This window comes from Procambarus clarkii, chromosome 10 (assembly GCF_040958095.1).
Source record: "Procambarus clarkii isolate CNS0578487 chromosome 10, FALCON_Pclarkii_2.0, whole genome shotgun sequence".
Taxonomy (NCBI): Eukaryota; Metazoa; Arthropoda; class Malacostraca; order Decapoda; family Cambaridae; genus Procambarus; species Procambarus clarkii.
In genome coordinates this window covers 47,111,860-47,124,967 of record NC_091159.1, presented here as the reverse complement: position 1 = coordinate 47,124,967, position 13,108 = coordinate 47,111,860, and the positions used below count along the sequence as shown (strand labels likewise).

The window sequence follows — 13,108 nt, the reverse complement described above, 5'->3', positions numbered from 1 at the left end:
ACTGTACATGCACAGTATTAAGAGATCATATTTAGTATGGAAATGTTTGCACCTAATTGGTAAATGTGTGTGTGTGAGACAGATTGTGTACATTGTAACTGATCTACTGTATTATCTGAGACAATTATCGATTGAGCCAATTTAATCCTTAAACTGCACAAATTGAATATATACAATTTGAGTAAATGTCGCTGAACTGCGCGCATCATATATACAGTATGCAATTGAGGGTGCCGCGCACGATTTAAATGTCCCGTGGCTACACGGGGTTGACATCAGCTTCCTCAGGGCTCTAGTTAACAGATGCCATTTAAAAAAAAATTCGTGGGTAGCATTCCCAGGTTTGAGAGACTCGGTACTGAATGAGCAACCAAGGCTGGTGCATGCAGCATGAGCTAACATCACTGCTGTTTTACTTTTGAACACAGCATTGCCTAAAAATGTCAAAATATATACTGTATGTAACTGCTATTATTTAGCGATGATAGTATTACAGAAGACCCCAGACTGTGATAAAAATTACCAGGATTCTGATAATTGCAGGATTGTGGTGATAATTAGTGCTGTGTATAGTATGGTTGAGAGGAGTAAAGTGAGGGAGGGCGGTAGCGTCATCTGCCGACTCTGTGTGGCAACCTGCTATTGTCTGGACTTGCCGTACTACCTTAGTGGTTCGTTATGGTGAACAAAACATGCAGAAGAAAAAAAGAGAATCGGGTAAAATAAAGGAAAAGTTAGAAGGGGGGGAAAAAGGAAGAATATGAAAAGGTATAAAAAAAAGTTAGAAAAATAATAAGGTAAAAAAATGAAAAAAACTATGGTTAGAAGCCAAGTGGTTAAGAGAAAAAATTATCTTATAATGAAAGAGACAAAGGAAAAAAAAGCTTAGAAGGGGCAAAGGTAAGTTAGATCATGTTTGTTGGTCAGAGCATTTAAATACTTAAATACAATCCAGTAGTTAAATGATCTGACCTTAACAAGCGTGATCTGACTTAGCTTTACCCCCTTCTAGGCTCTCTTTCCTGAAAGCCTATTGAATCATTAATAGTTTATGAACAAATCCACAAGGGCCGTGACGAGGATTCGAACCTGCGTCACGGCCCTTGTGGATTTGTTCATTTGATGCATCACGTTAGTGTGATCTCTGTGTGTAATTAATAGTTTATGGTTTCTAGAGGAAGAATGAGGTTGACAGAGGGCATAGTGACAGTGGCAGCCCACAAGTGTGGAAGTATTCTATTATCCTGCATGTGTCACTATACAGTATACACAAATGATTGTTATAAACAGGATATAAAGGCATCAACACAATCTGCTCATATATGCTAACAAAAATCCTACTCCATGATCTTGCCATCTCTTAAACAAATGTAAGTCTAACTTTTTTGTGTTGGCCTCCAATGATTCGACAACAGTTTACATAACTTGAACCCAAGTGTCTTCACCTGTAATTTTATAACTAGTTCTTTTATAAGTCATAAGTGAAAGTATTCTGCTTGCATGCACAGCATCATACAACTCTCTCACAGCCTGTGGAAGAACTGGTAAGTCTGCCAATTCGGCTAAATTTTGAGTGTACTGCCATTGCATTTTACCAATTTTATGGAAATGCTTAATGTTCAAGCCTTTGCTGATATGCTCTTCAAGTTCACGAATGATGCTTTCATTCATTTCCTTCTCACAAGGTAGACTTATAGTGCCTGTATATACCTTTAAATAATACTGTACCTGAAAAAAAACATTTAGAAAAGAATTAGACAAGTCATCAACATCAAGAATATACCACTACTATAAACATTATTTAATTTATTTTAATACCTATCCTACCTGTATAAATGGACAGCTTGTGGTTGTAAAAGCTACATATATGACTTAGGACAAAGAAATTGTGTTTCAAACCAGAAAGATTTGGAGTGCCCAAGTGGGCCCACTGAAATATATTTTGAAAATTCTCTTGATGAACAATTTACATTTATTGACAAAGAGGCTGTGTGACTGACATATGCAACAAGACTGCTCGTGAAGGCATGATGCACAAGCCTTGACTGACATGTTAAGCCAAACGAAAAACTTGTTAGTAAATAGGTATGTTTTGTAAGCATATTACAAGTTAGTAGTAAGTTACAAGAGTTAGTTTTGTAAGTATGTTACAAAATAAGTAAAAAAAATAGTGTGTGTGATACTAATGAGATATGTTTTGATCATAGCTAATAAAGAGAGGTATAAGTTTAGGCTAGAGTGGTGGGTATTGAGAAATTTCCCCCCAAAATTGGGAAAGAGTGGATGATAGTCATGGTGGTAATGCATTTTTCTTGATACAAAAGAGAATTATATGCATTCTGCTGTTGTATCATGTAACATGTATAACAAGCCATTGAGGGAAGCGAGACATTAAAACTAAATGTGATTTGCTATGAAATAAAAACTCGACTAATTAGTGATGTAGTGCAAGAGCCCAAGCTTTTAATTGGTTCTCAGGAGGGCAATTCACATCCAGCCTTAGTGAAGAGTTGCCATGCTCACAAGTCAAGAGAGAGAGAGCTGACAACCCTACAGGAGACCAGCAGCTGATTATATGACAACCCGTTCTCGCAAATTCGTAAAGTCAATATTGACTTATTAACTACGTGCACAGGTGATATACTAAACATAATAGATACCCTTAAAAAGATTCATAGAAAACACCGACCTTACCTAACCGTGTTAGTATCTTAAGATAAGCATCTTATTACTTCGTACTTACAATTATTACTTAACCTATACCTATTATAGGTTAGGTAATAATTGTAATTACGAAGCAGTAAGATGCTTATCTTAAGATACTAACAAGGTTAGGTAAGGTCGGTGTTTTCTATGAATCTTTTTAAGGGTATCTATTATGTTAAGTATGTCACCTATGCACATATTTAATAAGTCAATATTGACTTATTAAATTTGCGAGAACGGGTTGTATTTTCACAGCATGCAAGATACTTGAGGGCAAGGTGGACAAAGATAGCCTATTTAATCTTGACAAATAGGACTAGACATGTGGTTGACAAGTGGAATGTATTGAATGAAAATTCTGTGCACTTCAATCCACAACTTCAAAAGCAAATATGACTGAAATTTAACGTTGAGATTAAAAAAATCTCCTAATAAAAAAAATGCTGATAGGCAAAGAGCTCGACCTCATTTACTGTAGTCACATGGGTACAGCATACATTCCTTGTATTGAGCAGAAACAGCTAATCTGTGCTGTATTTCTAGCCCTGGAGCTATCTGCAATTGTTCTCATGCAAGCACCATTGCAGAGCAACCAGAGGGAACACGGCAGAATAATCACATGCTCACCTGCCTTCTAACCACTTTATGTATTCATTAAATGCTACTGTATCAGAATGACATTTACAACTTGAAAACTAAAGTTTTAAGATATAAATCACTAATTTCTTGTTTGGGCATCATACTGAGTAAGCTGCGAACTGTTCTAGTCCTGGTTTGCTCTAACTTGAATCACTTGGTTAATACACCATCTCCTCAGCCTTGCCTTACTGAAATTTTCTAATACTGTACTATGGCTGTAAACCAATTTTATAAAAATAAATTTAGGTAAACTCTAAATCTTAATGAGAAGTTCAAAAATAATTTTTCTATCCACGGTGGAAGCTTGGTAATTTCAACAAACTGGTTGCTGCTCGTAGGATTTAAAAGTACCAGTGCCAAGGCAAGCTTAAGGTTATGATAGGATGCAGTGCCATGTAGCAGCAGCAGCAGCAGTGGAACACATTCAAAAGTCAAACTATTAACAAATAAAGCTGTACAAAGCGGGATACACTTATCTTCATCCTAAGACTGATGGCACTGAAGTCTTTTGAACATTTGCTTTCATATATATTTTTTAGGTGTTCCACTCAAATGGAAACCATTATTGCAGATCTGTGATTGCAGCACTCATGTGCAGCTATTGAAGAAATTATCATTACAGTGGCAGAAAAGGGAACAGTTCTGGCTAGATAGAGTTGCATCTGAATGAGACTGGGATGTGTTGTCCAAAATGTTAAAACAAATACAGTATTCAAATACTTATTTTCAAAGTAAAGTTTGGTAGCATAATATGCAAGTTCAACTGTCTAAATGGATATAATAGCAAATAAATAATGTACAAATAACAAGGACCATAATTTTTGTAGAAACATTGCCAAGATCATGAACTATAATTCTTTTGCAGTGGATGAGATCTAGCAAATGATGAAGTTAAGAGTAATTTTACTGTACTGTACTGCTTGAGGGCCTGTCAAAACTTATATCAAGCTTTCTCAATTAAAACTTTAATCCTCTTTTATCACGTCTCTTTCTATTAAAAATAGAGTTAGCTGCAGTGTATGTTCTTTATACTCGAGGATGAAAAGAATATATCAATGTTCATAACAAACTGCATTTAATAATAATAAACGTCTGAAATAATGCAAATGATACAAGCTGTAGAAAATGTACACTTCTCTGAAGAATTCTATTTTAACAAATGTAACAGACTTTTGTTGCTTATACTTTTATTTTCTGTTTAAAATGATAATTAACCACCTTGTTTAAAAGTAATTGGGTTGAGCTTAATGACAAAGAGGACAGGGAGACAGTGGCTAGTCTAACTCAAGCCACCACTAAAAGGATCAACTCACAATACCCGGCAAGCAAAAGTTGATAACCCAAGGAATGTCCATTACTATTCTGTTAACTACCAGTTATTATGTTACCCATCATTACAACAGTACCAGTAGAGCCAGCAACTCCACTTTAATTCCATACTCCAAAAGCAAGCAAGTCTTTCACTATGCTCAATACCCCTATTTTTGAGCTAAGGCCCCAGGTACGCTTTCTCTGGTTACCCTTGTTGCATTTACCCGATCTGAAGATATGGTAAGCCTTGTGGAAGGGAGAGTAACTAAAGTATAGAGAAACAGTACCCCAAGCTACCCACTAACATCAAATTGAAGATAACTGGCTCAGGGTTATACAGTGACATCAATGACAAGACCCATGAAGGAGATACCTAAGGGCTTGAATGCCTGACAACATTGCAAAAAAAAAAGAAAGCTGTAAAAGTACCAAATTTCAGTCATATGCATGATTAAACTTTGCTACATCATAGAGTCGTCTTATAACAGGGCGCCATTGTGTGTGAATTTAAAAACAGCAGCAGAGTAGAGTAACAGGATGCTTGAATATACTGTACTGACAATGCATAAGAATGAAGGTAACTGCAGAAGGTCTATTGGCCTATACGAGGCAGCTCCTATTTATATCCACCCAAATTCATTCATATGTATGTCTAGCCTACGCTTGAAATAATCAAGGAATCCTACTTCTATTATGTTACACAGTAATTACGAGGATAGACCGCAGGTTGTAAAAACGTAAAAACTCTGCAGACAACCTAGGAGACCCAAGCCCAAGAACAGGGAATGAGGGAAACTGGATCAACCCAAAGTGCATCCCTGGCCACAGAAGCCGAGGCGCACAGGTAACGGCAAAGAGCCGCAAATAGACACAACACATGATGAACCCCTGGCCTGACTAACCAAGCATCAATGACCCAAGGACCCCTGCAGAAAGTGGCCATCTCATTCTTCACCAGGAGAAATAGACGGCTGCAACCGTACAAACCGACTACCAGGACCAAAAGAGGAGAAACTGGTGCCGGTAGAGAGCACGAATATCACCAATCGGACCCCCAGAGTCGGAACCTCAGAAGAGGCAATACCGGGGCACACAGGAGAGAATCACCAAGGGCCATCCGAACATCAAAGGGGAAACCTGAGAGGAAGAAAACCTCCAGAACGAAACCGAAGACCTCAAAGGAACCTGGAACCGAACCCGGGGGGGGGGTTGATCACCACATTTGCCGGCAAAACACACCACAGAAAGGAAATGCAAAACACATGACCCAGAAAGAATCCCCGGCAAAAACTGCCAGAAAACAGACCAAAAACCGAGGGTCAAAAGGCATTGGAGCAAGCAGAGCATACCGGCACAAACACTGGGCCCAAAAACCAGGGTCCAGAACCCAAGCACAGACAGAAAAACACAAAACCGGGCAACACCCAAACATTCCCAGAGGAACAGAAAGGGCAGAATGCTCCATAAGAAAGACCAAAACAACAGGAGTGCAAAAAAACTCCAGAGGCAAAAAACCGCCCCCAAAACACGAGCTCACACTCGCAAGCACATACTGTATAAACAAACTGCAGTACCGCTCTGGCGGCCAGGTGGGGAAGCGCCAGCAGAAAGAAAATTACCACCAAAATAAAAGGAGAATCAGCAGACGCAAGGGAGCAGAAATCATGGGAACAACTCAACAAACGTCCCCGGGACAGAGTCATCCTCCATGCCCTCTACCCCTGAAGAAAAGGCAAAGTCCAGGGGAAAAGGCAGGAAAGAAGGGGGTCTGTTAGTAATACCCAGAAGACTCAGCAGGAAGAGCAGGCTCGAATGCCTCCGTCCCCAACCCGAACAGGGCACCCCCCGAAGCTCCCCAAGTCTCATCACCAACTAAACCCTGTCCCGACCCTGAAACCCACAAATGTTTTAGAGCCGGGAGCAGGAAAAAAGGGGGAGACAGGGCGAACAATGCCTAACCAAAACAGGGCAGCCTCGGGACATCTAGGTGGGCAACCAACCTAGTGCATTGCAGCAACTTAAACCTAGCGAGGCACCTCACAGCTGGGTGGACAGTGCTTCGGATTCGTAGTCCTGAGGTTCCGGGTTCGATCCCCGGTGGAAGTGGAGACAAATGGGCAAAATGTTTCTTTCACCCTGATGCCCTTGTTACCTAGCAGTAAATAGGTACCTGGGAGTTAGACAGCTGCTACGGGTTGCTTCCTGGGGATATGTAACAAAAATGAGGCCTGGTCGAGGACCGGGCCACGGGGATGCTAAGCCCCGAAATCATCTCAAGATAACCTCAAGATAGCATGCAAAGCAGTTATGCCTGTACCTGAATATCAATGTCATCAGAATGGGTAAATGGAGAACAAGCAGACAAAACAACTCGCAAGACTTGCAAGACTCCGGGTCAAAGGTGGGTCAAAGGTGTCGGTGACCAAACAGGCAGCATGACGGAGGCAAAAGCAGTGACCATGCATCATCCTGAGACAAGGGCACACAGCAACCTTCAAACTCGCACAAGACGAGCTGGAATCTGGAAGACGCATTTATAGGTCCACAGAACTCCGAACTGGTTTTCCTGGGCCCATAGGCTGACTGCTATGGGAAGCCTGAGCAAGGTGTTGCTAACCTGTTAGACCCAAAGCTAACAAGGGGGGAGATCATAACACTGAAACCCCTGCGACGTGTAAAATCATGGGGACCTAGCGGAGGGCCAACAAAATATTATAAGTGGTTCTATAACCATACCAGACCCCCCCCCCCTCCCACCAGGCAAACAAAACAAAAAGTAAGAGAAAACCCTGCAAACGTACAACGTCCCCAGAGGAAACAGGATCCGGCTGCTGCGTAAGTAAGCTGGCTGCACAACACCTTGATGCTCAACCAGCAACAATACCACTCCCTACCCAAGGTTAAACAAGGGCCACGAAACTCCAGCTGGCCCCAAAGGCGGGGTAAATGCCAAGCAGCAAAAAAAAACTACGAAAATGGCATCCCAAAAGCACCAGGGAAGAGAACCCTGACACCCAAAACTAGTACTCGCAGGGCACTTAGGGAAGGCTGCCCTAAGTGCATGCAGTCCTGGTACACTTAAGTATACCTGGCCACCAGACCAAGAACAGCAGCGGACACCACTAAGGCAAAACACTGCCAGGAAACAGAGGCCAGAGATGACTGCCCCGGATCACATTAGTCAATGAACTGGAGTTGCTGGGTAGCCGGTGTCAGGGGTCTGGGGCTCCTCCCACCCCCTCCCAGAGAAGGGAGGGCTGCGCGGACGAGTGCCGTGGCGGCGAGGTGTGACGTTTGCTTGTTTCCTTGGGATTTGAAGGCGTTCTGCCTCTCTGTTTGGTTTTCGGTTGCAATTTTCTTACCATATGGGGTCTGTTTTGTTATGCCTACCTTTTTGGGTGCATAACCCTGGTTGATGGCAGATAAGGAGGGCCATCGCATTCCAAGGGCCCATTGCCCTTGGAATGGGCCATTGGCCATTCCAAGGGCCATTGCTCCCTGTGCCTCTCTAAGGAAGCCAGGTTCTGGCTTGTGGTCACTGGTACGCTGAACTTCATTGACTAATGACCTGGCATAATGTATTCCATATCAGCCCAATAGCTCTAGGGAGCCGGAGGGGCTCCCCACAGAAAAGATATCTAGGGCTGACAGTCTTCATCAAATAGCACCAAAAAATATAACCCTGAAACACAGCCATAGAGAATACAGTAACTATAGACAGTGGCACATAAATAATAGTTACAGTGTATCTCCTAAAGTATAGCTATATTCCTTTGCACGGAGACAACAATTCCAAAGAAAAAACAAGAAAAGGAAACCTATTGGCCACCACTGAACTGGGGGGTTATCTTGGTGAGCTACATATTAGGCATAAAGCGAGGCTGTAGGCTCCACCAACACTGTTGTGATGATTGGTGCCACCACCTAGTGGTAGCACTAGGTGACTACTGCCACCTAGTGGTGACAGTAGCAGTTTAGTGCCTTAACTGATTGTTACTAGAGCAGTGATTGACACTGTTGTTACTAATTATTGCTTGCAGGGAATGTTCAGAGCATTGCTTACTTTTATTACAGCAAGCTGGTCCCTTAGTGGTAACTTCAGTTCAAACTCGATACCATTTCCCCTTCCCTTTACTTGACAAGATCATGGGCAAAAATGCTTGCCCTGATGGGAAACATGGTCAATGAGAGTCTACCAGGAGATAAGAAACCTTGGTAGATCATAATGGCTCTGGCACAGTGAGCATCCAAGGCTTCACCTCAGACACAAGTACCAGTAGGTTTCCTTCCAACAAGTCTCCATGTATGCAGTTTCCATTACAGCACACATAGATTATATTTGCCATTATATTGTAATAAAAATTATTAATTCTTCCACTTTGCTTTATCTTATACAGGAACTGTGTTCTAAAGACCATTCGGTAACAAATGTCTCTCCATCTATAACATTTTGCAACTAAACTAAACGCATCACTCTGAACTTTGACAACATATTTACCTGCAGTATATAGTGATTTTGGCTGATTGAAGGATTTGCAAAGGATTCAACACGTAACACTTCACTCAGAAATCAGCTAACAGCTTTGCTTTTAATGCTCTGGTAAACACAAACATGAGCTTCTTCATTTAATTTGCTCAAAGGTATCTGGCCCAGTGATACAAAAACAATATTCTTTATAGAACATTAGTTGCATTTTCCTCAAATCACTTACAGCATTATATAGTTTTGGCACAACACTTTGTAAACCTGGAATACCCGCCATTCTTGCAAGATCCTCATTATATTGCCATTGCAATGAACCTAATTTAGGAAAATATCTAATGGGAAGGCCTTTACTACACAGATCCCTAATAGCTTTGTCAGTATCTTCATCCATTTCCATCTTGCTAGGTAAGGTAACAGTTTGTGTTACTGTCTTCAGAAAGAATTGCACCTATGAGGAAGAAATACTATAGTAAGAAAAGTGCAACCATCTTACAGTTGTTATATCAGGGAATATATCTAAAAATATTCTACCATATACAGCAATGATTTACCTAAATACTGTACTGTACGCAGACGATAAGTCACAATAACGTGGTTAAAGATATAAAGACTAAATCACACACCAAAAGATGAGGAGACGACAACGTTTCGGTCCGTCCTGGATCAAGTCGATTGTCAGAACCATTATCACAATGGACTTGATAATGGTCCAGGACAGACCGAAATGTTGTCGTCTCCTCATCTTTTGGTGTGTGGTCTAGTCTTCACTGTATTGTACATCCGTAGATATGTTAAAGCTTCCAGACAACTCTCTGATCAAGATTTTCATTGCACCTCTAGTTTCCATTCTTCCAAATTATGACAAAATCCATTTTCAAAGCCCTTTACAAGAACATATTACTGATCTAATCGGACTGCCAAGAGGTCTCAAATTGTTTGGCTTGCATTCAACTTCAAACAAATGGTTTAGTTTCACATTGTCGGGGATGGGAAGCTTGTTAGGCTTATTGTAGATTCCCCTCATTTTGGTGTGTGGCTGACCTTCCCCAAGTTGCAACTCACAACAGTTATTTATTTATTTATTTATGCATATACAAGAATGTACATTGTGAATGCGAGGATACATAATATGGTAATTACAGTCTTGTAAAGCCACTAGTACGCACAGCGTTTCGGGCAGGTCCTTAATCTAAGAAAATTTTAAGGAGGTAAATACTTGCAAAATTTATAGACAAAAAAATGATAACAGTTACATGGAATGAAAAAATGAAGATGAGAGAAAATTGTAGGTACAGTATATTAAAGCACATAGGTAGCTAAGATTGATTGCAATGACAGCTTGAATGGTAGTTGACAAAAATTGGTAGGCACAATACAGCAGAAACAATATAAGATTGATTGCAATGACAGCTAGAATGGTAGTTGACAAAAATTGGTAGTCACAATACAGCATATGGCTAGCACATAAAAGAAGACAGCAATGAACACAATGATAAGGTTGTTTGATACTACATAAAAATTAGGAGATTGGGTAACACTAGGTACAGAGCAAATTTAAAGCTCAGTGTAGGAAACTAAGATGAAATTAGGTACTTATTGGTTTTGCTTTTAAATAAGGCAAAAGTTTTACAATTTTTCAATTCACTAGGGAGTGAGTTCCATAGACTAGGTCCCTTAATTTTCATAGAGTGTTTACACAGATTAACACTTTCACACTCTTGGCGCTCAAAAAAAAATAATACCCTAGATGCTTTCGGCGCTCCGCGCGCCTACGCGGTAAAACCGAAAAAGTGTACACTCTTTTTACTGTCCTGATAATAATTGAAGGCGCACGTATTTAAATTTGGTATCACTGTGTTCGCAATAAAATTGTCTATAAGAACATATCTATAAAATGCCGCCAAACCATAAGGACTATCAACACCAAATAAAAAACTATTCAGATCACTCGCCAAGAGCGCCAAACAGCAACAAAATGTTTCCACTCTCTTAATGGTTGCGAAGCCTACAGTTGTCCTACATCGCTAATTGTGGTATCATTGGAATCGCAATAAAATTCTCTACACGGACATATGCATATAAATATAGATTCAATGTCGTAGCCCACCCAAAACAGTGTGGGAAGTGGCCGAAGTGTTACCCGTGGCAGCATATCGGCGAAACTCGCTTTGAAAAGTGTATATTCAATTCACTGTCCTGACATTATTTGTCGATGTATGTATTTCATTTTTGTACCAATGTGCTCGCAATAGAATGTTCTATAAGAACATAAGTATTAAAGGTCACATAAGGATGCGTTCGACCGGCAACATATATAAAAACTACGTCGATTACACTCGTCGTGTCACTAATACAATTGTTTTACCACGATGATTCACTGCCACGCCGTTTTCTTTTATAAGCTGTTCGGCTATTAGAGAAAACGTAAATTTCATGGCAAACATTTGTATACTATTCCCAAGTTGATCGGATAATAAATGGATTTTATACAAATATTTTTTCGATGGACTACAGGCGTCGTCTGTTATGCGGAAACGTAAGAAAATACGGTGACGACTCATGGATAATCCTAAGCGCGAAAGTGTTAAGCTTGACCCTGGGGATATCAAAGAGATATTTATTTCTGGTGTGGTGATAATGGGTCCTATTACATCTGTCCAGGGAGAGTTTCAGAGCATGGTTTGCATTTAAGAACAGGGTTTTGTAAATGTAGTTGACACAAGAGAATGTGTGGAGGGAGTTAATATTTAGCAAGTTTAGGGATTTAAACAAGGGAGCTGAGTGTTGTCTGAAAGCAGAGTTAGTTATTATTCTGATAGCAGATTTTTGCTGTGTGATGATGAGCTTAAGGTGGTTTGCAGTGGTAGACCCCCATGCACAGATACCATAATTAACATAGGGGTAGATTAGTGCATAATATAGTAAGAGTAGAGCAGAATTAGGAACATAATATCTGATTTTGGAGAGTATACCAACTGTCTTAGAGACTTTCATAGTTATGTGTTGAATGTGGGTACTGAAGTTGAGTCTCTTGTCTAGGAATAGGCCAAGAAACTTGCCATCATTTTTATTACTGATGTTAATGTTGTCTATCTGCAGCTGAATTGCATTTGATGATTTGCTTCCAAATAAGATGTAGTAAGTCTTTTCGATGTTTAATGTTAGTTTGTTCGTTGACATCCATAAGTGGACTTTTTTTAATTCATTATTCACAACATTATTTAGTGTATGTGGGTTGAGGTCTGAATAGATAAGGGTAGTATCGTCAGCAAACAATATAGGTTTGAGAATATTAGAGACATTAGGCAGATCGTTTATATATATAAGAAATAGAAGAGGTCCCAAGATACTGCCCTGTGGCACTCCAACGGTAATTGGTAGAGTGGAAGAAGTTGTATCATTGATGGTTACATATTGGTGTCTGTCACTAAGATAGGATCGTAGGTAGTTCTCTAACTACCAGGTACTTATTTACTGTTAGATGAACAAATGAATCAGCAGAAAGAAAATGATAGCCATACATCTCTGACCTGCTGCAGGAATTGAACCCAGAACTTTTCAGTTTATGAACTGACTGCATTGATCATTGTATTACAGGACCCTCCATTTATTTCATTTTATGAATATACAGGACAGTATATACAAAATGTATAATGGGTCGTGAAAGTACATTTTTGCCAAGCTACTAACATGCACAGCATTTCAGGTAGGTCCTAAAGCTAACAGAATTTACAAAGAATGGCCAGTAGCTTCCCAGATTCCAACTTTGTGACTCCTAAATTCATGAAGCAAGACATGTTTAAAAACTCAACACATCCTCATGAATCCAAAATAGTTCTGCGACAAACCAAAACATGGTAACAAGGAATGTAGGCAAGAAATTCACAGTTCATCATTCTAGATCAAAGTAAATCTAGAATGCAAAAATCTATATATGCAGCCATTCAAGGGTTCCGTCCAACTGAT

At 40.0% G+C, this 13,108-nt stretch overlaps 1 protein-coding gene across 3 annotated transcripts in view; it reads right to left on the bottom strand.

Moving 5' to 3' along the window:
* Positions 1-13,108, bottom strand: part of LOC138363076 (uncharacterized) — a 31,084-nt gene that overhangs the window by 3,138 nt on the left and 14,838 nt on the right. The window contains exon 6 of one of the 3 annotated variants that reach the window (XM_069322008.1): positions 1,086-1,728. The exons of 1 other annotated variant lie outside the window; for it this stretch is intronic. In XM_069322008.1, the coding sequence (XP_069178109.1) occupies positions 1,417-1,728 (312 nt within the window). In that variant the 3' untranslated portion in view covers positions 1,086-1,416. Of the gene's footprint in view, positions 1-1,085; positions 1,729-2,872; positions 9,591-13,108 lie in introns of those variants that run through there. One more of the 3 variants, XM_069322009.1, reaches the window with a different exon arrangement.